Here is a 24,204-nt window from a genome sequence, read left to right as displayed (position 1 = left end):
CATACCAACAGGTGGACCTGCTGGCACAACACATTTCTTTTCCACCCGTGAAGCAGGAGGTGCGTTCTGGTTCTTAGCAAGATTTTCCTGTATTAATTCCTGTACCCGAGTTTCATTAATCTTTGGGAAAGGAAGAATATGAACTCGCAAGTGGGATCCTTCTGTCGGGCGTGGAACTTTCTGGAATGCCATATGAGGGTTGGGATTCTCCTGCAACATCAAACAGGTAAAATGAGTCAAAAGCTAAAATAACAATGGCAGATTGCCAGGCAGAGAGTGGGAGCTCAGATGACCACAAACTGAAATCAGACAGATGAGTGATTACACATAACTCAGATACATGCCATAAAAGAGAGTACCAGAATCTTACTTCTTACGTGATCTATCAGCAGCATCTGATATAGCTTATCACTCTTACTCCTTCTCCACGAAGGCTTTCTTCACTTGGTTTCTAGGTCTTCTTGCTACATCTTTGTCTACTTTTCATCTTCCTTATCTCTTAATTATGTGAAAACCCCAGGGCTCAGAGTTTGGGCCTCTTTTCTATTTATACTTATTTCCTTGGTGACAGCTTCCATTCTCAATATTTAAACCATAGAAACACCAAGAATTCATAAATTTTTATCCCCCACTGAGCTTTCTCCTGAATGCCATACCCATATATTCAACTGTCCACACATAGTATTTCCATTTGGATTTAAAATAACATCTTAAATATATGTCCAAAATGGAGCACTTACTCTTCATCTCTTCCAAATCTGTTTTCTATACCTTCCTCACTTCAGTAAATGCCATATTTATTTTTCTACTCAGGTGAAAAGCTTAGTCATCTTAATGCCTTCCTCTAAAACCCAATTATCCATTCCTCTGCAAACCTTTTGGATTTTGCCTTTCAAATATGTCCATAATCTGACCACTTTACATCAACACTGTGGTTCAAGCCAACATCTCTATATTACCACAGAAGAATAGTCTCCTGACTGGTCTCTTTGCTTCCACCCTCGCTCCTTCCCTTACTCTATTCTTAACACTGCAGACAGAGTGATCTAGTTAAAAGTATGTCAAACCATCACCTAACTATATTCATTCAAATGGCTCTTCATCTCACTGAGAGTAAAATCCAAAGTTCCTAATATAATTACAAGGCCCTACAAAATCTGGCTTTCCTATAGGACTGTGTCCTGCTACTGTTTTCCTTCATTCTGCTCTAGCCACATAGGCCTTCTTGTTCCCACCTCAAGGCCTTTGCACTTAACTGTTCCTTCTGCCTATCCCCCTACAATTTGAACAGCATCCTCTATCCCTTTCTGCATTTCTTAGCTCAAATGCCACCTTTCTTGGCCACCCTATCTAAAATTATACCCCCTAACACACTCCCTATTCCTCTTACTATATTTTTCTCCTTAGAACTTATCATCTTCTCACATATTATAAATTCTATTTAACTCGTTTATTGTCTACCCTTCTCTTACTAAAATGAAGCTCCATGAGGGCCAACATTTCAGCCAATCAAAAAAATATTTTTTGTCCTCTGCTATACATCTGTTGCACCCAGAAACTGCCTGGCACATAGCAGGCACCCTAAACTATTTCCTAATGAGTGGGACACAATGTTGAACACATGTTAGGCTGGCAGTAATTGAATTAAATGTGTCAGTTAATATTTTCATAGACCCTTAAGGCTGGCATAAATTTTTATCTAGTCACCTAGTTAAGTAGGATTATATTTCAAATACTACAGGCAGAATGGAATCCATCCTTCAATACCATTCTACAGGGAAGGCTGCTTTACCACCATTATCCTTTGCAACCAGAAAATTCCCCTTTCCCCCTGAACCTATTATTCATGTTGTAGATTAAGCTCAGTACTACTGTATATGTTCTTCAGACAGTTAAAATGGACATCGTCATCCTCTATGAGAGCTGTTCCCCACAATTCTTTATGGTTATTTGGCCAGACCCAGATAAACAGCTGGGTCATGGAAGATGATATAGGCAGCATATCTCAGCAACACAATGGAATTAATACTCTTCTAAGTGTAAAAAAGCCTGGGTTCTAGTTTTTGTTCTACTCATTACGTGATACTGGGTAAATAACTTTGCCTAAGAGATATACTTATGCTTCTCTTAACAAGGTTCCTGAGAGGGTGAAGTCAGATATAAAACTTGTTCTTGCCAAAGTAACCCTTATTACTTTGTATTTTTCCTTTGCATCTTTAGCAAAGGCAGGGGACAATAAATAAATCAATTTCTCTCCAAGTCTTCATGATCACCACTTTCTAAACTATATGCTGAAAAAACTCCTCTAAAATTATGCCTGGATTAACACCAGTATCACTTCTCTGTAGTTTCTGAACCTGTCCTTTTCAAAAGTAGTATGTTTGTTTTTCTCTGTTCTTTAGGCACAATGTCTAAGATACCTTCTCAAAGTTACAAATATCAATTTTCTAAAACCCATTGGCAGATTTTTTTTCAGGCTGGAAAGGTAATTCATGTGGATTTTGAGGTCTGGATCAGAATCATTTAAAGTACATTCTTTATTACTCCTGCTTCTATTTACATTTATTTTCTTTGTAATAAGAATTAAAATTTTCAACTTATTTTCCATGATGTAAATAATATTTATTGTAACAAATTTTAAAACATGGAAAAATAAAAGTAGAAAATGAATCTTAGTGATGCTAGTATCCTTTCTAACTATATCTTATCTAACTCTCTTACTGTATATTCTTCTATATTGTTCCAAGAATGACTTAAGGTCATTTAGAAAAATAAGGATACACATATTATTTCTAATCAAAATCCTGCAATGTGCTAAGTTCACCTAAACTTTATAAGGAAGAATAAAGATCCCAAAATAGTCAAGATAATTCTCAAGAAGAGTAAGTGGAAAAGTCACACTTCCCAGATATCAAAACTTATATAAGCCTGTAATAATTAATATAGTATGGCAATTGGTACCAGTGAAAGATTAAAAAGGCTAATGGAGTGAAGAGCCCCCAAACAGGACTCTGTGTAAGAAAGTGAGACAGGTGGCACTACACTTCAGAGGGAGAGGTTAGACAATTCAATGAGAGAGTAGTACAACAAAGTATTTTAGTGCCTGGTCTCTGATGTCAGACCTCTGGGTCCAATTCCAGCTCAGCCACTTACTAGTCATGTGACCTGGTGCTGCGTCCATTCACTCACCACTTGTGTTTTAGTTTCCTCATCTGTAATCTAGATAATACTACAGTACCTACTTCATAAGGTTCTTCTGAGGCCAAAATGAGTTGTTATAGGAAGGCTTTTAGAACACTCACATACACACATATTTATTCCCCAGAATAAATATGAAAGCTGTTTTCCAAAAATTTAGAGTACATTCATTTGAAAAAAATATTTATTCACTGCATATATTATGGTATGACACCATGCCTCTAAAACTTAAACTATATTGTTCTCCCAGGAATCCCATCATATCACCAGCTACTTATATTTTAACAACAATAATAATTGTAGTCAGTAAGGCTTAAAACAGAAATTACTTATTAAAGAAAAGATATTGCTATTAGTCATTAATAGTGTTTTTCTTCTCATAAGCCATTTGAAATATTATAAACCAAATCTATACACAATTAAGACTAAAAAGCATTTTTTAATCACTTTAAAACAAAGTTCAAAATGAGGCTATCCTGTAGCTGTATAGATATTCCTCATAAAAATTCAGATTATGGGATAGTTACTAAATTATATTCAGTTGTGTTTAGAAGATGCAAAAAGGGCTCATGCCCCTGAAACACAAGTATTTGGTTTTCTGGCCACTGTGTCTGTACATTGCTGCCCTCTAACGGGCAGTGTGGTAAATATAAAGAAACACATTTGCTACCTTACACCCAACTTGGTCACATAATGACTTTTTTTTTTTATTATGTTATGTTAATCACTCACATAATGACTTTTGAGAAGACAAGAAATGAGAAGTTTAAGGCTCAGTGAACTCTGCATATTCTTAGAAACATCTGCTCTTACTTGGAACTTCAACTGCATTTGGGCAAGTCCCTTGAAGATTACTGAGCTCATTAAAAACTTCAGCCCAATTTTGTTGTTGAACATCCTTGTAGAAACAAGGAAATTCATTATTTTCAATAGAATAAAGAAGCTGCCAAATTTTCATCTTTGATTGTAGAGAAATGCAATTATAAATTACTAACAAAGAATTCAGGCAACTAAACACTTATAGAGAACACGGTAACAATTTTGTCCAAGGCAACCAAGATAAACTGCCCAAAAAAGCCAGCAAAATGCACTATTGTTTAGAGGGAATTTTACAATTAGATAATGATTTTCAAGAAATGGGCTCTGTAATCCTGCTTTGAGAATATATGATAGTACTGGGAAGTACAGTGAATTTCTCAGACTTGAAAAAATGACACACATACCATCTGGTCTGGAAACATGGATTTTTCTTTTCTTTCTTTCTTTCTTTTTTTTGGCAAGCCAAATGAGAATATGCCTAGGGCTTACGGAAAATAAGGCTGAGAATGCACTTCAAATAAAAGCAAAGCAAACAAAATAAAACAAAAGCCCCAAACCCTCCTGGAAATCCAAAGTAGGCAACATTGGGGAAAAAAATTTCTTCCTACATGTTGGTCTCAGCAGTGAATGACAAATCGATGTGACCTTGTTAGCAGCTGCAAAATTTCCCATATTAATTTAGGTTATTTAATAATTATTTAATGTGCACCAATTATTCATAGGGCTGTATGGGATAGCAAGTTTTACAAATATAGCTGAAATCAATACTATCACTGGACTAAGTCATTAAACACTGACAAAATGTAACTGGACTTTTTAGGGTTGCCTAGCTATGAATACAATATTGATGGAAGGAAACATTCTCAATTTTCCATCCTCACAGGACTTTCAATGATCACCCAACTGAATTAAAGTTGCATCCTTAATATAAATAAATTTGATGTATGACTTTAATATCTAATGTGCTGGTTGCCCTAATTCAGGGTTTCTGTACCATGGTACTATTAACATTTTGACCTAGATAATTCTTTGGGTGGGGGGGGGGGTAGTGTGTATCTTGTATATTGTAAGATGTTTAGAAGCAACCCTGGCTTCCACGTACCAGATGCCAGTAGCACACCCTCTCCAGCTGTGACAAACAGAAATGTCTCCAGACACAGACAAATTTCTGGAGGGGAGGGTTTCTCCTGTAGAGAACCACTGCTCTAATTTATGATTCAAGATGAAGGCTTTATATTCTAAGACAAGTACTCTTTTCACAAGTGCCAAGGGAGCATGTAGTGACTAGGAAAGAGACCTATACTTTCACTGACCTGCTGACATGCAAATTAAAACCATAAGATACCACCACACACCTATGAGGATGGCTAAGAACAAAACAAAACAAAACAAAACAAAAAGACAACTGAGGATACCAAACTTTGTTAAAGATGTGGAACAAATGGAACTCATATATGGCTGGTAGTAATACTAAATGGTATAGACATTTGGGAAAACAGTCTGGCAGTTTCTTATAAAGTTAATATTTTGATACCATATATCCCAGCATCCTACTTCTAAATATTTATCCAAGAAAAAGGAAAATTTATGTTCACACAAAAACCAGCGCAAATGTTTACAGTGGTTTTGTTCATAATTGCCAAAATTGCCTTTCAGTTCATTAACAGAGAAATACAAGTTTGATACATCCACACAATGGAATACTACTCACCAATGAAAAGGAGTAAACAACTGATACAGGTAGCAACATAGAGGAATCTGAAATGCATTATGCTAAGTGAAAGAAACCAAACTCAAAAGCTACATACTGACACTACAGAAAAGGCAAAAACTTCAGAGACAGAAAACAGATCAGTTACTAAGTTTGAGATGGTAGGAGGAAGTGATTATAACAAATTAAGGAACTTTGGAGGGGTGACAAAAATGTTCTATGTCCTTATTTTAGTGGTGATGGTTGTATAGCTTCATTCGTCAAAATCTAGAGAACATTTAAAAAAGGTAAATCTTACTATACGTAAATTGTATCATACTAAACCTGACTTAAAAATGAACAAATAAATCAGATAAGATAAGGGAAGAAGTGTGATTTTTATGCTTGGGTTAGGGGCTTCATTTCACCACAATAATCTAAGTAAGTTGTTTATGGTTTGATTTTTTAAGCTAAAGATGATCACAGTATTTTACTTCCTTCCTATAACAACAACAAAATCCTTTAATTCACAGTTGGCAAAGAGTACAAATATCAACAGTGTAGATTAAATTTGCCTGGTAGTGAAATTAATTTTATGCAGAAATGTAAACGCTATAGACCTTATGCGATTTACAAAGGCTATTCCTGTATGTGGGCTTTGTTCTCCCATTAGGATTTTAAAATCAATTCACTGCAATCCTGGGCAATGAAATACTCTTAAAGCACAAATAGAAATCTCATATTATTCTCTAAGAAAGTCCAAGTCTTCTCATTTTTCTTTTAAGAAAGCTGTCAGACAAATTACACAGTCTAGCAAATATTTATGTACTATTGCAGATGCAAAACAAATTAGAAAAATGGTACTATGTAAAACAGTAAAACACATGTCCAACTGATTTCTTGATGCCTTCGAATGGAGGTTTTATAAAGCTCTTATCTGGGCCTATCTTAACATTCCCATTTTGTGTGTAGTTAGTGGTCCTTTGTAAGTGTGTATGGAGAATCATAGAGATAGAGCCATTAAGTACATAAATGTGCTGTCTGTCATACAGACATGAAGATTCTGAAAGCCAAAGTGAGCAGATCCAGATCCAGCATTATCCAGTGAGAATGGAAAGAAAAGCTTTATAATGAATGATTGATAATCTTCATGGTATAAACCTTATCAACGCTTACACAATTTGTCTCAAATGGAGTTATTCCCTTCCTTCTCCTTCATGTCCCCTTACGATTCCCCTCCTCTACTTAAGTCACCAAATTCTTTCCTTAGTTATTTAGGAAGCTCCAGAAAGTTAAAAGAGCACCTAAACCCGGTTAACAACATCCTACTCATGTCTCCTCACATTCTGACTCATTAAAAAGCAATATAAAGGAGTGGTGAGAAGAAACTGAGAAATTAAGGTTCATTTTTGAGTACTTCAAAGATAAGTGAAGCAGAAAGACTAGGTACACATACCAGACTTTACTGCAACAAAGTATTTACAAACATCTAAGTGGAATCACCAGGTCTCAATTCTAACCCAATAATAAGGAAACAGTCAAATTATATGGTTGGTTCCTGCTTACCAAAAGGGAATTTTAGAATGTGATTAAAAAAAAAAAAAACTGGCTAGTTAAAAATAGAACCATCTAGATTATTTTCTTTGCATTGAGACCATCCTCCCTCCCCTAGACTTCCTGCATAACCCAAGAAAGTAACTTTACCATCATGCTCTCCTTTTTAACTTTGTAATGTATTCACTTCAGAAATGTTGGGACCATGTGGAATTTAGAATCTTACAACTAGAAGGAATCTCAGAAAGTCTGATGACAATCCATGGGGATATTCTGAAATTCTTACTCATCGTGTACATGTATCCTCTTTTGAAGGATATTAGGGGAATCATGTACCTAGAAAATGCCTGGCACTAGCATATGCTTAATAAATACATACTGAAAGAATGGAATTGATTAAACTAAATGGAATAGAATTAGACTGGGGGGAAAAAGCCCAATAAGGGTTAAAAAATATAGAGTACATTTGAAGGGCGATTTACGTCTCCTACCTAGTAATACAGTCCCTCATGGTGATCACTTTAAAAGTGTTGTTTTTAAAGGATAGGTGTGGTGCATGTTATATATGTTTTATATTTACCTTTAAGAAGCTATAATTTTTAGCTGCTCATGCCCTTCCTGTGCCGGCCTCTTGCCCACCGGGAGTGCTAATGCCCAGGACCCTCCATCCCTTCCCTCCAAATCCAGGCAGGCTGCTGAAGCCCGTGGGGAGGTGACTGTCTGGAGGTGCCTGGGCCATCGGCGCCCTCCACCTGTGCCACAGCCAAGTGACCGCCCTTGCTTCCTCCAGGACAGAACTAAGCCCTTCTGCTGGGAGCCTGCAGCTGGAGTACAGGAGAGATCTGGAGCACAAAAGGAGAGATTTCACCTCTTGTGGGAACAAGAAGCTCTACTTTGACACCCATGCCTTAGTGTGTTTACTCGAAGAAAATGGGTTCCCAACCCAGCAAGCAGGAATCACTGCCTCTGCACTGGTCAAGATCATGGACACCAACATGGATACTGTCTACCAGGATATGGTCACCAAGATGCAGCAGGAGATCGCTGTTCAGCAAATAATGCCGCAGATTGCTAATGTGAAAAAAGGTATTATTTTGGAGAAGAGTGAATTTTCAGCCCTCAGAGCAGAAAATGAGAAAATAAACCCTAAACTACATCAGTTAAAACAAGTTATGGATGAAGTAATCAAAGTCCAAACAGGTATCAAATTAGACTTCAATCTAGAAAAGAGCACAGTGCAAGAATTGTATTCATTGAATGAAAGGAAGCTGCTGGAAATGAGGACAGAAATGGTGTCATTGCATGCCCAGCAAGATCAGGCTGTCACCCAAACAAACAGGAAGATAGACACTGAGGTCACTGGCCTCAAAACCATGCTGGAGTCGCACAAGCTCGATAACATTAAATATTTAGCAGGGTCTGTATTTATGTGCCTAACAGTAGCTCTGGGATTTTATCACCTGTAGATATAATAAAGTGTCTATTTAAAGAGAAAAAAAAAGAATGTATAATTATTATTTATTTTACTGCAGTTTTCAGTTTTGTGTCAGCTTAGTGTAAACTATGTAATATAGTAGAGTGCGTAGTATGTAGTGTAAGCTCTCATAAAACTTAAGTTCTAGGATGGCAAAAAAGGAAATTACTTTGTTTTTGCATCAAAGTGGCTTGGCACACTCCCTTACATACACTATGTACTCAGTCATGTAACAGAGACAAACCTGTGTCAGAACCCCAGCTCTGATCACTTACAGGCTATAAAATTTTACAGTTTTGGAATAGTCCTGTAAAGATCTAAGAAATAAACATTCAGTTATTCAAGGGATCAGTCCCAAAATCTCAAACACTGATTCCCATTTGATGTTTCGCTATTTTTTTTGAAATCCATCAGTAAATCACTCCTAGTGGGCAAGAAAAAAAACTTCCATCTTCAGTTTCCTCACATATCAACATCTGCCCTATTTATGTCCTATGGTCATTTACAAGATCAAATGAGAAAGTATGTTAAAGTGCTTTATAAAGAACAAAGTATAAAAGTCAGTCATTGGAAATATCACTATTTTTCCAGCTAGAGATGAGCCAGCCTAATGTGGGGAAAGAAAATAGGCTTAGGAACTGGACAGATGAAAGTTTCTGAATTTAAAATCTGGATTCAATCACTTCATAGCCATATGATCCTGAGCCAATTATCCCCAGTAAAATAGGGATAATGACACCTATCTTAACACTGTGGTTGTGAAGATTACAGATGATGCATGTAAAGTGCTTAATCCCATGCCTGGTACATTGTGCCACACTCAATATTTGTTATTATTATTACAATACATCAACAGAAACTTCTCATGTGGTCATGCTCTACAGTAGTTCTACACAGCCATCATAAATGCCGAAGACCACCACAGAACACACATTTTCCTTCTGACAGGACTCTTTTTTTTAAAACTGTCAGCACACTAATCAAGAAATAGATTTATTATATTGGACACAGTTGTATGTGGAGTGCAGGGTATTAGTCAAAGGGATAAATTTTAAAATAACTTCAGAAATAAAATCCATAAATAACTGAATAACATGAAACAAACACAACTTAGCATTCCTGTTTTTATCCAATTGGGTCTCAGATTTCAAATGGATGTGACAAAGCACTGACTTATGACCCAATGTCCAAAAAGTTCCACCTATTCGAATAATTAAGTTAAATGATACTGCAATACTGACCCCAAATCCTTCTTAAATATATTTCCTGAAATGCACCTTCCTTCAACTTTCCCCTGGGAAACCATACTTGCCATTTACTTTCCTTTTCTTAGTACAAGTTTCAACTCTGAAAAGCTTTACAGGTAGGAAGTATGACTAGCAATCATTAGCCAAAATCCATTTTTCTGCATGTATGTAATCTCCCTGTCACCTTAGGTTCTCTTCTGTCTTGGCATCCAAATGATTATTTCACACTTTATCACATCCCAATCTTTATAACTTAATTGCATTCCTTCTATAAAAGGAATATTTCTACCCTTGAGTTTCTGTGGTCACTTGGCAACCTGCTCTCTTTCTTTCAGCTTTTTACTCCCTGTCTGCTCTAAACAATACAGCTCAAACAATTTTCCTGATCCAGCTGACAGTCACTGCACCACACTAAAGCGGACACATTGGTCAGTTCTAGTTCTGGTCTCCAATGAGTCTAATCTTTATGTCTTAAAAATGAACAGTTTGCTCTCAAGAACACAGGGTCCTAAATGAAAATCACAATGAGGGCACAAAACAAACGGGAAAACTGTGACTAAGATGTTTTCATAACATAGTTGATTGACAGGAAAATCACTTTGAAAAATGAGGTCTGTTTTGATGCACAGTACCAACTGTAGTATCTTGTAATTTATAATCCCAAAGGTTTTAAGTCAGAGCAAAAAGACAACTAGAAAGATGACACTTCTTAGTTTTTTAAACAAAATAATTACATAGTTTTAAAATTAATGACTGTCTGAGGTGCCTGAGTAACTCAGTTGGTTAAGCATTTGACTCTTGATTTTGGCTCAGGTCATGATCTCATGGGTTCTGGGATGGGGGCCCCAGTGGGGCTCCTCCATGCTTAGCGGGAATCTGCCAGAAAGAATCTCTCCCTCTGCCCCTCCCCCAACTTGCACACACACCCACTCTCTTTCTCTCTCAAATAAATCTTTTTAAAAAATAAAATAAAATAAAATTAATGACTGTCTAAAACATATTTACTTACATTTTTGAATAGTTGCTCGGCAAGTTCTCTGACATGCTTTATTATCTTCAATGGGTTATTTTCTTCAACTTTAATTCGCTCTACTTCAAAAGCTACCAACTTGGAAAAAGAATCAAATGGCAAAACATCAACTCCAAAATATGCTAAATTAGAAAACTGTGTGATAATTTCTTACAATTTGCAAACCAAAAAGCATCTAAAATATATCTTATTATTAAGACAAAATATTTTACATTTTTACTGGGTTTCATCTTTATTCTAGAGTTACAGAGTCAGTCGAGTCCTTGGATAGTCTGGTGGTCTATCCCTGATAATTTAGGGCCCTATTTCTTCTTGGAAAAAATCATTTCTGGAACTGAGAGAGACCCTCTCATTCTTCAGGCCTCATTCGGAGAATTCTCTCACTCAAGAGAATTTCAGATGGTCAGAAAGTCTCCAAACATTTCCCTAACTTACAAAACATGAACCAAATGTTCAAGTCAGGTGACTCAGACTTTAGTCTTAGCTCTGCTGACACTATGATTTGGAACAAGTCACTAAAACTCCTGAGCTTCAGTCTCTTCATCTCTACAATCAGATGGAAAAACAAAATGACCTTTGACCTCCTTCCAGTTATCAAATTATTTAACTCTAATCCATTTCCCTACAAAACTAATTTACTGGGAGAACAGTATATCCATTTGAAGCAGAGAGAAGAATACTAACAAGAAAAAAAGTGAGTATGGGAAAGAAGGGTAAAAAGATGATTTTTTTAAAAAAGGGTATAATATAGAGTTTTTCCTTCTAGAAACTAACAGATTCACTGGAGCAGACAAACATATAAAACTCTGACTCCACCTATTCTAGGCCAGAAATCAGAAAGACTGTCAAACAAAGGCAAATATATCTTTCCTTCTAACAGGCCTACGTGATGGGAGTATGGGGACAAGGCAACACACAAAGCAGGCTGCTTCTCAAAGCCTCTAAAATCTTCAGTGTGGTAGGCTGCCCTAGGTTAGATGAAAACAAGGATCCCTTTTCCAGGAGCAAGTGCTATTTTTCTTTAAAAGCGCATTCAAGCAAATTAAATGACCCAAGAGAAATTACTTAGGTCTGGCATCTCATTCCTTTTAGGCCTTTGACTGAAATACGCATATGAACAACTAGCTTTCAAGTAACAACATCAATTAGACAGGAAAAATCGTAACTGTAGGGAGAACACAGAACTGGATGAACGCTAAGGGGAGACTCAATAGGACTTAGTCCTTGCTTTATCATCATTTCCAATCAAGAGGCTATATGTATATCCTATGTACATAAATGTAGATAATAAATGATAAGTTGCCACATAAAGCTAGAGACCTAACATGAAGCTTAATACAGACCAAGTGGCTCTCAGAGTCATTTACTCTGGGAAAGTTTGGAGGAAGTGGTGAGATAAGAGCAGAGCATGAAAAATAGGAAGCCATGGTTAGACTGAAAGGTAGAGGGTCGACACTCCAGGCAAGGGAAGGATTTACAAAAACAGTCAGAGGCTATGGCAAGAAAGTTTTCTGCAAGCAATCACTCTGACTTACTAGTTGTGATGAAGCTGCCAGAAGGAGTTACTAAGAGAATTTAGATAGGAAAAATGAGGGGTATATAAACCAATGTTACTATTCAGAATGCTTCAGAAACTAATAGAATGTGAGAGCTAGAAAGGACCTTGGGGAGCATCTAATGTAACTCCATTAAACATTATGTGTCAATTACTGATACATATTAGCCCAGTGATGGGTATTAAGGAGGGCACGTATTGCATGGAGCACTGGGTGTTATACGCAAACAATGAATCATGGAACACTACATCAAAAACTAATGATGTACTGTATGGTGACTAACATAAAAAAATTATTAAAAAAAATCAGATGGTTAGTGATCAATCATATTAAATGCTGGTATTAGGGAATCAGTGATTAGTAATTCATCAGAAAGAACTGCTTACACCACAGGGCAATCTCTCCTAAACTTTCATATGCTTTGTGTTATTAATTAAAGTTTTTGGTACAGGTCTCCATACTCAGAACTACAGCATGTGCCCCTTCTTTCATTCTTATCTGTGATTACTTAATAATCTTTGCGGAAAATAAAAGATCCTTCTCTGAACCGAGATCTTTAAGAACTTGATTCCTATTTTCTCTATACAAAACAAAACTACATAGGGGCACTTGGGTGGCTCAGTTGGTTAAGCATCTGCCTTTGGCTCAGGTCATGATCCCAGAGTCCTGGGATTGAGCCCAGCATCGGGTTCCCTCCTCAGCGGGAAGCCTGCTTCTCCCTCTCCCACTCCCCCTGCTTGTGTTCCCTCTCTCACTCTCTCTCTCTCTCTGTCAAATAAATAAATAAAAACAAACAAACAAAAAACAAAATAAAACCACCTGCAGCAAAACATAATCACTATTACTATTCTCCACTATCCTGGGTGCTAAGTGTTTTCCTTTTATACACTCTACAGAACTTTTAGATTTATTGGTTCCAATACAGTGCTCTTTCAGAAACTGAAATGGGAACAGTATTCACATTGTTCTATCCACCAGAATGAGCTGCTGTAAACGCAGTTAAATGATAAATGGAAAGATGTGTTAAAATAAATCACAACTAAGATGAAACAGTATCCTTATTTGGAGTCACATTTGTCCTAATTTTCCCTTTATATGGCCAGTTCCTTGAAGATAGAAATGAAATCTGCCTTCCATATATTTAAGATCTCCTACGGGATATAGACAAATGTTGATTATTGATTAGTATGAATGCCACTAAGCGAGGATCATAGGGGACGAGAGGGAAAAATAAAATAAAACAAAATCAGAAAGGGAGACAAACCATAAAAGACTCTTAACTATAGGAAACAAACTGAGGGTTGCTGGAGAGGAGGTGGGTGGTGGAAAGGGGTAACTGGGTGATAGACATTAAGGAGGGCACATGACGTAATGAGCATGGGTGTTACATGCAACTGATGAATAACTGAACTCTACCTCTGAAACTAATAATACAGTATATGTTAATTAATTGAATTTAAATAAAATAAAATTTTTAAAAAAGAATGCCACTGAGCCCAACTATGGCTCTATGACACTAATAGACTAAATGTAACTGTAGTTTGAAATCACATATCTATATATTAAACCTAGACCTTTCTCTTTCTCTGAAACTGATAAAGGAATTACTGTATTACTGCCTTCAAAAATAAAAGTTTTATTTATATAATCACTGTCACTTTTTCAAAAAGATTTTAATGAACTACTTAAATTCAGTTGTTCAAGATGTTTATGTACTTCTGTGACATCCTGTATTTTTCTAATTTTTCAAATCCACATTATAAATACCAAGATCTAATAAGCATAATAATAAGTAACATTTGGATTATTTGATATTCAATTTATAATACATTTAGGATTTTGAGCACTGGGTGTTACACGCAACTGATGGATTCTTGAACACTACATCTGAAATTAATGATCTACTATATGTTGGCTAATTAAATTTACATTAAAAAAATACTACTTCTCTACTTTTAACCACTAGTCCAATTTTGTCTGTAAATATGCATTCATTTGATAAGAACTATACCTCATCAAAGAGATCACAGGATCTATAGGGAGGACCTCTTTCTGAAACAAAACCTGCAAATGCCATTCCATTGAGAACTTTAGTGAGGAAATCATTCTCAACCAAACCACGCTGCCCCAAGAAAGCTGTCTGTAAAGAAAGAAAAAGTGAAATGAATAATTTATCACTTAGTAATGGATGAATGGTCAAAACAAAAATAGAAAGATCAAAGCCTGAATAAATATCTTCACGCATAAATGTGTTGTTATAAAATACAGTCTCTCAAAAAGGTCTTTTGATGTCTGAAATATTACAGTGTTAGAAAGAATAACAATAAGTCTGTCCATAAAGCAGGAGAAGAAATTAAAAATTAACACTCAATTTTAAAAGAAAAAACAATTTATGCACGCCTGGGTGGCCCAGTTGGTTAAGCAGCTGACTTGATTTCAGCTCAGGTCATTTTCTCAGGGTGGTGAGATGGAGCCCCACGTAGCTGGGCTCCGCACTTAGTGGGGACTGTTTGAGATTCCCTCTCCCTCTCTCCTTCCCCTCTGGGCACTTTCTTTCTCTTGAAAATAACTAAATAAATTTAAAAAAAAAAGAAAAAGAAAAACCAATTTAGAATTAAATTTTAATTTTTGTACTTTTAATTACTCTCGTTTTCTCCAAAATAACTAAATAAATCATAAAAAAAGAAAAAAAACAATTTAAAATTAAATTAACAAACTCTAAAGAAAACATGTCAGTTCCACAGTATCATTAAAAATTATTACCTAATCACAAAGCAGAGACTTAAAAAATAACCACATTTGATAAACTAAGGTCAAAATACACAGCTAAAAAAAAGACAACCAAGTTGTTTTATTAAATTAGAGGCCATGTTTTGGACACATACAACATGGTAATGTATCATCTTACCTTGTGAAAATGTATTACTGGTTCTGCATGAATTCTTATAAGTTGTAGGCAGGATCTATATCCTTGGAAAAGTTGTGCAAATAATCTAAGAAAAATTGCACGTATTTCTTTATCCTGAAAATATAAAAAGAAACAAGTTAGGTAACTGAATTTCTTTAAAAAAAAAAAATATCACAAAGACAGAAAGTTGAAAAGAACCTGAGAGTTTATTGAATCAATCTGTCTGCACTTTCTACACATAAGTCTTACTTGTGGCAGTCCTGAGTGGTGGGCATCTAGCCTGTCCCATTATTGAACGGGGTAGGCTGTTAAATAGTTCTTTTTTCAAGTGAACCAAACAAAACTTGCCTATAGTATATCCAATTTTCCTCTCAGAAAAAGTCAGAGTCTCCCCCTTCACCAAGTTAGAGAAGGACATCTTTCCCAAGTCATTTGATTTTTACTTCCATCAAAAGAAGTACAGTCACAAATATAAAAGAAAAAAATCTCAAAAGACTATATTTTAAAAGCTTATGAAATTCTTCCAAAGTTTATCCAACTTATAAAAATCTATTCCTATATTAATAAGGTATGACTTAAAAATTGGTTTTGATAATTCAGGTTTTAATAAAAATCATAGTTTTGGAACTGAAAGGAAACTTACAAGTTTATTTGGTCAACCCTGGACAAGGAAATGCTCAAGAATGCTTAAATAACTTATCAAAGGTATCCAGTTCTGTAAGGCTCCTGACTGGCCACAAAGATCAACTCTAAGAAATGCATTCAAAAAAATTTTTTTTCAGGTGAAATTTAGATTTTTATTTTAATTATTTTTCTTTTGAATTTATAATTATTTTCATTCAACTTGTTTTTTTAATTTTATTTTATTATGTTATGTTAGTCACCATACATCATTAGTTTTTGATGCAGTGTTCCATGATTGATTGTGTATAACACCCAGTGCTCCATTCAATACGTGCCCTCCTTGCACTGGGAAAACTTTAAAGGGGCCTTTATTATATATTAACTCTTACTTACATGGCTTCTAACTGGAACTATTTTCATCTACCTGTCAAACTTGACTCTCATTGTCAACAATATCCGTTTCCATTTTTTGTAAGCTTCCCCCTTTTATCCTTGCCTGGCCCTTTCGATTTGATACTTGGCATAGTTTTCCAGGCTACAACGCACACTTACTCTTGCCTCCTCAGGGCAACAGTCTTACCTCTACCCCCTCCCAGTCTGCGTGCTGCCCTGTGGCTCCTCCAAGAGCAGGTCATAAGATCAGTCAGTGACTGTTCAATTAGAACATCTAATCTGGTACACTTATTAAACTAGGCTGTACATCTGACTCTCACTACACTCAGCTTCTTCAACAACCCTACAAATAAAAGTACAGCTCTATTTAAAAACATCAAATTTAAATATTAAACTTCTTACCAGCATTTTTGAGTGGGATAAAGCTGTTCGTGGAGGGGGAAAAGCATGATCTGCTACTTCCAAATCTGGGTGTAGAATCTAAAGCAAAGAAGTTTGGTTATGTACAAAATCTTAATATCAATAAAACCTATTATTTAACCTAGTTGGAATACTAAGATGAAAAAGTGTCAGTACACGAATAACAATATATTTCCTCCAGGAAACAATGCAATTAACTGAGGCAGCTCTGTATGTACTATTGGGGAAAGATCTCCAAGACAAAATATTTAATGAAGAAACATGTGCTAGAAAAACACACATAAGTATGGTCTCATTTATTTGAAAGTAAAACAAACCTTAAATCTCTCTCTTGGTCTGTTGATCTATCTACCTACCTACACACACTAAACACACAAATGAAAATGTAAAGTTCTGAAAGAATATACACTAAACTATAAAATACTAGTTACCTCTGGGAAGGGAACAGTCTAGGGCAGAATGATTTGTCTATATAGTTGAAAATGTTAAACAAGCATTTGTTTTTATGTTTATTAGTGTAATTAAAAATTAATTAATTAATTAACTGAAATACTGAGGACCAAGTGAATAAGCTTATGAGCCTCACAGTCTAGAGGGATAAAACTACAAAACAATGTGCAAGTAATATAAATATATAAAGAATAATAAATGAAGCATCAAGTATAATTAATTCAACCTAGGGAAAGCTAAAAAAAAAAGGTAAGAACTGAGTTAGGTTTTGAAGAAGAGCAGGCTGGGGAGCAGGTAGGTAAAGAAGATCTATGCAAGACTTAACACAGAGAAAAAGATGAAATTTCATCAGTAAGTAGCAAATTTTTCTCTTGGCAGAATTATTTTCAAATACTCAGGTTTGGGTAGTATACTTATAATAGACAAAAATACTTTGGCTAACCCCTGGATGAAGAAATGCTCAAGAATGCTTAAATAACTTATCAAAGGTTTCCAGTCCTATAAGGCTCCTGAATGGCCACAAAGTTCCACTCTAAGAAATGCATCGCACAAAATTTTAAAGGGGCCTTTATTATATATTAACCCTTACTTACATGGCTTCATAACAATACTTAAAATTGACACTAAAATATTGACAATATTTATAACCCAATCACCCAATCATTATTACAAGATAATAATGCAGTATAATTCATGTCTAAGAAATTGTCCATGGTTATTACACAGTTCAAGTACTGTGTTGCCATTTGATCACAATTATTTACTAACCAAATGAAGCTGCTATAATTGTGTATCAAAGCTCCCACCCAGTTCATCAAATATGATTTCTTTTTGGTTCTAGTTTGATAATACACTATGTTCTCATGTCTTTTTTTTTTTTTTTTTAAAGATTTTATTTATTTATTTGACAGAGAGACACACAGCGAGAGAGGGAACACAGGCAGGGGGAGTGGGAGAGGGAGAAGCAGGCTTCCCACCGAGCAGGGAGCCCGATGTGGAGCTCGATCCCAGCACCCTGGGATCATGACCTGAGCCGAAGGCAGACGCTTAACAACTGAGCCACCCAGGCGCCCCTGTTCTCATGTCTTATTTACAGCACTATACTATACCCCACAATTGGCCATTGTGCTTGACAACTACAAAAACAGGTATACTCAGTTTTACCAAATTCATTGATCAAATTTGGTGGCACAGGTGTTGCAGGTTAAGATATACCAGTGTGCAGCAGAATCTCTACCAGGAGACATTGACTTAAGAACTAAAATCTTAATATTTGTTCATTCTCATACTTAATCCCTGAATAACTATAGATATCATTATTAAGTAATCATATATAAGATTTAGAAACTTATGATTTCTAGAAACATTAAACATTTTTTCAATCACTCAAATACTACCTTCTCAGCTTCTGCTATATCCATATACTACCAATGTAGTTATTTAGTTAATATTTTCCTTTAAATTATCTTTAAATCAACTCACCTATTTAAATCTGGTAGATGATATCATCTATGAAATCCTAGGTTTTTATGTTATTTTTATTATGATAAATACATAATTATTAAAATAAAAAGGTTTCACATGTGACCCAAAATCATCTCCATACTTCACTTTGGTAAACAGTCCTTTAGTCATCCTATGCATTCAACATTCATCCTATAGATAATGTCCAGGAAACAGAGGCCTAGAGATAGAATGTGAGTTGCTCAATAATATCAAGTGGCAAGATGCAGACTGGAATTTAGGTCTCCTGAGTCCTGCACTAGTATTCTTTCCACTCTATCACATCTTGTATTCTAGATTATGTTAGGTAAAGTCAGTCTTCTCTAAATATTCACATCCCATAGATACCACTATTAACAATATAAGGACTAATACAAATTTGAAAATATTCTAAGAATAAAATCCTTCCTGGTAATCCTAGACTTCTGAGTTCCTATTTAAGTTACTATTTAAGGGGGAAATATTTTTTAATTAATTTTTTTAGGTTTATTTATTAATCTCTACACCCAATGTGAGGCTTGAACATATAGCCCTGAGATCAAGATCAAGATCAGTGCTCTTCCAACTGAGCCAGCCAGGCACCCCATAAAGGGAAAATTCTTTTAAACAGCTCAGACTGGGATATTGTTCAAGAATATGAAGGCTGGGGTGTCTGGGTGGCTCAGTCAGTTAGGCGTCCAACTCTTGATTTTGGTTTATGTCATGATCTCAAGGTTGTGAGACTCATCCCCATGTCAGGCTCCACGTTGGAGGCTGCTTAAGATTCTCTCTCTCGGGCGCCTGGGTGGCTCAGATGGTTAAGCGTCTGCCTTCGGCTCAGGTCATGATCTCAGGGTCCTGGGATCGAGTCCCGCATCGGGTTCCCTGCTCAGTGCAGAGCCTGCTTCTCCCTCTGCCACTCCCTCTGCTTGTGCTCTTCTGTCTATCTCTCTGTCAAATAAATAAATAAAATCTTTAAAAAAAAAAAAAAAAAAGATTCTCTCTCTCCCCTTCCCTTTGCCCCTCCCATCCCCTAAAAAAAAAAAAAAGAATATGAAGGCTTTAGTTCTAGTACAGCTTGAAAAGGAATGCATAATTTCTAAGTTTCAATTTTCTGATGATGAATAAATTGGCACCTAAAATTTTGTCAGTAAAATACAATGCTCTAATTTTAAAAATCAACTAAGGTAAGGAGTGTCTGGCTGGCTCAGTTGGTAGAGCATGTGACTCTTGAGCTCAAGATTATGAGTTCAAGCCCCATACTGGGCATTGAGCCTACTTTAAAAAAAATTATAAAAAAGAAAAAACCAACTAAGATAAAATAACTATAAAAACATTAAATGTGTCAGTGAGAAACACCCAAACTACAAGAGTCATTAAAACTTTACTCCAAAAAATGTTAGATATTTAATCTCTCAATAAGTTACAGTTTTCTGTAGTAACTTAAAAACATTGGCAAGATAGTATCACACTATTTGCAAGTAGCATCTACCAAAAAGGAATGAGATGCCAACAAGGAGGCTGAAGGAAAAGGAGCAGGTACTATCTTCCAGCAAGGGATGTTAGGGAAACCAGGGATTTTGAGGCAGAGTCCGGTCTTATTTTCACAGGTATGTTGGTATGTTTCCAATACTTAACACAGTATTCGGTATATATTAACTACTAAATAAATATGCTGAGTGAAAGAGTGAATGTAGAAAAAATAAACAGTCAGAATTTAAAGTATATTCTTCAGATAATATGTAGTAAAGAATCCTATTCTAAATATTCTGTGAGAATATATTCATGTTTTAAGAACATACAACTCTTTTTAAAGTAATTATACTGCCAATGATATCTAATTCCAATTACCTGAGTTTATAGTTAAATCAAAAGAAAATTACTATTAAAAATGTCATACCAAAGAAAGAGCTGCTTGAGTCTGATGTAGAAGTGGTTCCGGGAGGGAAGAGAGGTGAATACATTCAGGAATTTTAATAGTGCCTCCATCCAAATCTGCTATGATTACATCTAGCTAAAGGAGAGAAAAATTAATCAATAATTAATAAAATGCATTTATTGCTAAGCAAAGTAATCTGATCTTCATTAATTCAAAATGAGAGAAAGCAGGTGTGGAAAAGACTCTTGGCTGTCCATAGCAACTACCATGTATTTCCTAGCTTTCTTTGAAATTAGCTGTGGCATGTGACTAAGTTTCTGCCAATGGAATGTGAGAAGTGATGTGTACACTTTCAGGTATTCAAAATAGAGAGGATGTAAGGCTTTCCTATGTTCTCTTCTTCCTAAGGCTGAAACTATGAACTAACAACAACCCAACCTTGAACATTCAGATGATGCCAATGCTTGAGGCAGTTCTGGTGGAGAAACAAGAAGGAAAGAAGCTTGGACCATGAATGAGTTCATGGAGTAAGCCATTCTGATATAATGGAACACCACTATGGACTGCTGCATGAGTGTTAAATAAAATTCATTTTGTTTGAACCACTGTAGTTTGGATGCTTTGGTATAGTAGTTTAGCCATATCCTAAATAATATAGTACTCATTACAAGAGTTAACAAACAAAGCAACTGGTATATATTAAAATGGTACTGTTTGGGTGCTTAAGAAAGAAATTGATTTTTAACATTTTACAACAGCCTACTTAAAAATAACTTACATAGGGGCGCCTGGGCGGCTCAGTTGGTTAAGCGACTGCCTTCGGCTCAGGTCATGATCCTGGAGTCCCAGGATCGAGTCCCGCATCGGGCTCCCTGCTCAGCAGGGAGTCTGCTTCTCCCTCTGACCCTCCCCCCTCTCCTGTGCTCTCTCTATCTCATTCTCTCTCAAATAAATAAATAAAATCTTTAAAAAATAATAATAATAACTTACATAAAAATGTAATAGAGAAACCAGCCAGGACTGCTGAAGTTATAATGTTGATACTAGGTTTAAAATTCATTCTAATTTATTCATTAAAAATTAAGAAACTTGGGCGCCTGGGTGGCTCAGTAGGTTAAGCGACTGCCTTCGGCTCAGGTCATGATCCCAGGGTCCTGGGATCGAGTCCCACATCGGGCTCCCTGCTCTGCGGGGAGCCTGCTTCTCCCTCTTCCACTCCCCCTGCTTGTGTTCCCTCTCTTGCTGTGTCTCTCTCTGTCAAATAAATAAATAAAATCTTTAAAAAAAAAAAAAAATTAAGAAACTTATTTTTGGAAACATTTGGCTTGTCCTACCCTCCAGAAACTTTATACTTAGTGGTAAAAAATTACCTGTCAACCAGATGGGTATGCTTCTAATTAGTACTAACTAGGTTTTACTAAGCATGTTTATTGATTTATGTATATTTTATGTGGTGATATCAAAGTTAAATAGGAACTAGATATCAACATATAAAGGTAGGAAAATAATTAATATATGAATGAGGGTCTTGCTTCTAATTTACAATGTTGAATTGTCTTTTGTCAGTTTTAATGACACCTATGATTTGATTACAATTATAATTATATATAAGTAACAACAGAGTTACCTCTGTTGACATTTAAAACTAAAACAAGAGTAGAATTACAAAATCTGAAGAATCTGTGGATTGAAGAAGTCATATAGCCCAACCTTTCAGTAAAGAATTTTTCTTAAACTCCCTGAAAAGTGTCATGGAATTTGTTCCTTGTACTCCACTTACAGTTCTTGAGGGTACATTCCTTATCTAAGGCAACCCATTTTTCACCATTGGGCAGCTCTAATAGTTGAAAGCTCTTCAACTGAGGAGAAATTTGTCTCTATATCCACTATAGCCACTGATTCTATTTCAGCTTTTCAGAGCTACAAAAAATGAACCTTCCTACAACAGTCACTTCAGTATTTATCTTTAGCTATCAAACAGTATCAGGTTATTATCCGAGAAAATTTCCTTAAGGGCCTCACAGGATATAGTTTCTAAAGTTTTGACAATCCTGCATGTCCTTCTCTGAAACTCATTTTTTTGTGACAGTACCTCTTAAATAAGTTCAGTACAGAGAAGTAAACACATTATTCCAGAACTGGCTTAAATATAGAACATTCCTTTTCTTCTTTGGTATTTCTATTCATATGGCATTAAGAAAAGAATAATTTGGTGGCATTCATACTGAAGGGTTCATATTCTACTAAAACCCTTCACTCTTTTGCAAATGCTTCTTGCTTTTTAGCTACCAGCCATTCAGGATTAACACAGCCTCATTTCAAAATATGAATATATTACAGCACTCATAACAAAAGTATAAATAGAATACTAATTAATGGATTATTTCATCTTCCTTTCTCATATATAGGATGGAGAATACAGAAAGATAAAATTAATATGCCAAAAGACGGGCATTTAAAACTATTAATAAATTCATTCTGAAGATCTTCCATACTTGCTATAAGAAGAAACTAGTATATTTATATTTTTCAATGATGCTTTTCTTCCAGCCAATCTTTCCTATTGGGAATGCAACAGATCTGAAAGTAGTAATTAGTTGAAATGTTATAGGACTCAAAGAAATATGATAAGGTTTTGGCCTCAATAACTGGCAATTTAAAGATAAATACTTACAAGTTCATGGATATCAGTTTTAAAGATAGAATGTACTCCAATAATGAAAGGCGTTGGGGAACTCAGAACTTCCAGAAGCTGAGCCGGGAGAATGGGAATATAAGGATAACTGGAAATAATAAAAGCATATGTGAGCTATATTTGTTTTCCCATAATATGAACATATTTTCTTTCACCTTTATGTGGTATGAATTTCAGAATACCTACATTTAGAAATTATCAATAATATTCTCATGGCTGTTAATATTAAATTTTTTAAAAGAAAGATAAAAAAATCTTCATGTTTTGAAAGAGATGATCAGATATAACAAGATATAAAGTAAATGGAACCCAGGGAAGCTTCCTTATCCCATATTCCTCGGAGGCAAGCAGTCTCTTTAGGTTTGTCAATCTTGCTTGAAAGCATTTTTCATTACATAAAAATCTGATATCAGGAGGTAACAATGACTACCTGATGGGCCCTCTCCCTTAATACTAATGATGATTTGTCTAAATAAAACAATCATTCAAATTCCATTTTCTATACTTGTTGTTTGAATTCACTCAGAATGGCAAAGTACAAAAATTAAGGCCTAGAATGCTCTTATCTAGGGGTTAAGAAAGGCACATAGATAAAAAAAAGAAAAAAGTTTTTAAATAAAACAGTCCAAATTTTTTTTCTAGTCCAAATTTTTTTTCTAGTTTGTATGAACTTAATTTTACAAAAATGTTATGATTATCAAATTGATAAAACAGTATATTAGAAAATATTTTATTCAGAACACTATCAGGGCATCATTGTTTAGATGTTTTGTTTTTTACTTTTT

General features: G+C 35.4%; 1 protein-coding gene and 1 pseudogene across 3 annotated transcripts in view; one reads left to right on the top strand and one right to left on the bottom strand.

Moving 5' to 3' along the window:
• Positions 1-24,204, bottom strand: part of SBF2 (SET binding factor 2) — a 434,906-nt gene that overhangs the window by 153,203 nt on the left and 257,499 nt on the right. For all 3 annotated transcript variants that reach the window (XM_081797377.1, XM_081797378.1, XM_081797375.1), the window contains exons 8-14: positions 23,399-23,507; positions 20,746-20,859; positions 16,896-16,973; positions 15,477-15,590; positions 14,580-14,708; positions 10,992-11,090; positions 6-210 (exon numbers count right to left, since the gene is read on the bottom strand). In XM_081797377.1, the coding sequence (XP_081653503.1) occupies positions 6-210; positions 10,992-11,090; positions 14,580-14,708; positions 15,477-15,590; positions 16,896-16,973; positions 20,746-20,859; positions 23,399-23,507 (848 nt within the window). The remainder of the gene's footprint in view (positions 1-5; positions 211-10,991; positions 11,091-14,579; positions 14,709-15,476; positions 15,591-16,895; positions 16,974-20,745; positions 20,860-23,398; positions 23,508-24,204) is intronic.
• Positions 5,240-8,765, top strand: LOC102743978 (mitochondrial calcium uniporter regulator 1 pseudogene; annotated as a pseudogene).

The sequence above is a fragment of the Leptonychotes weddellii genome, chromosome 11 (assembly GCF_054177405.1).
Source record: "Leptonychotes weddellii isolate Sample4059 chromosome 11, ASM5417740v2, whole genome shotgun sequence".
Taxonomy (NCBI): Eukaryota; Metazoa; Chordata; class Mammalia; order Carnivora; family Phocidae; genus Leptonychotes; species Leptonychotes weddellii.
This window is presented reverse-complemented; position numbering and strand designations above follow the sequence as displayed.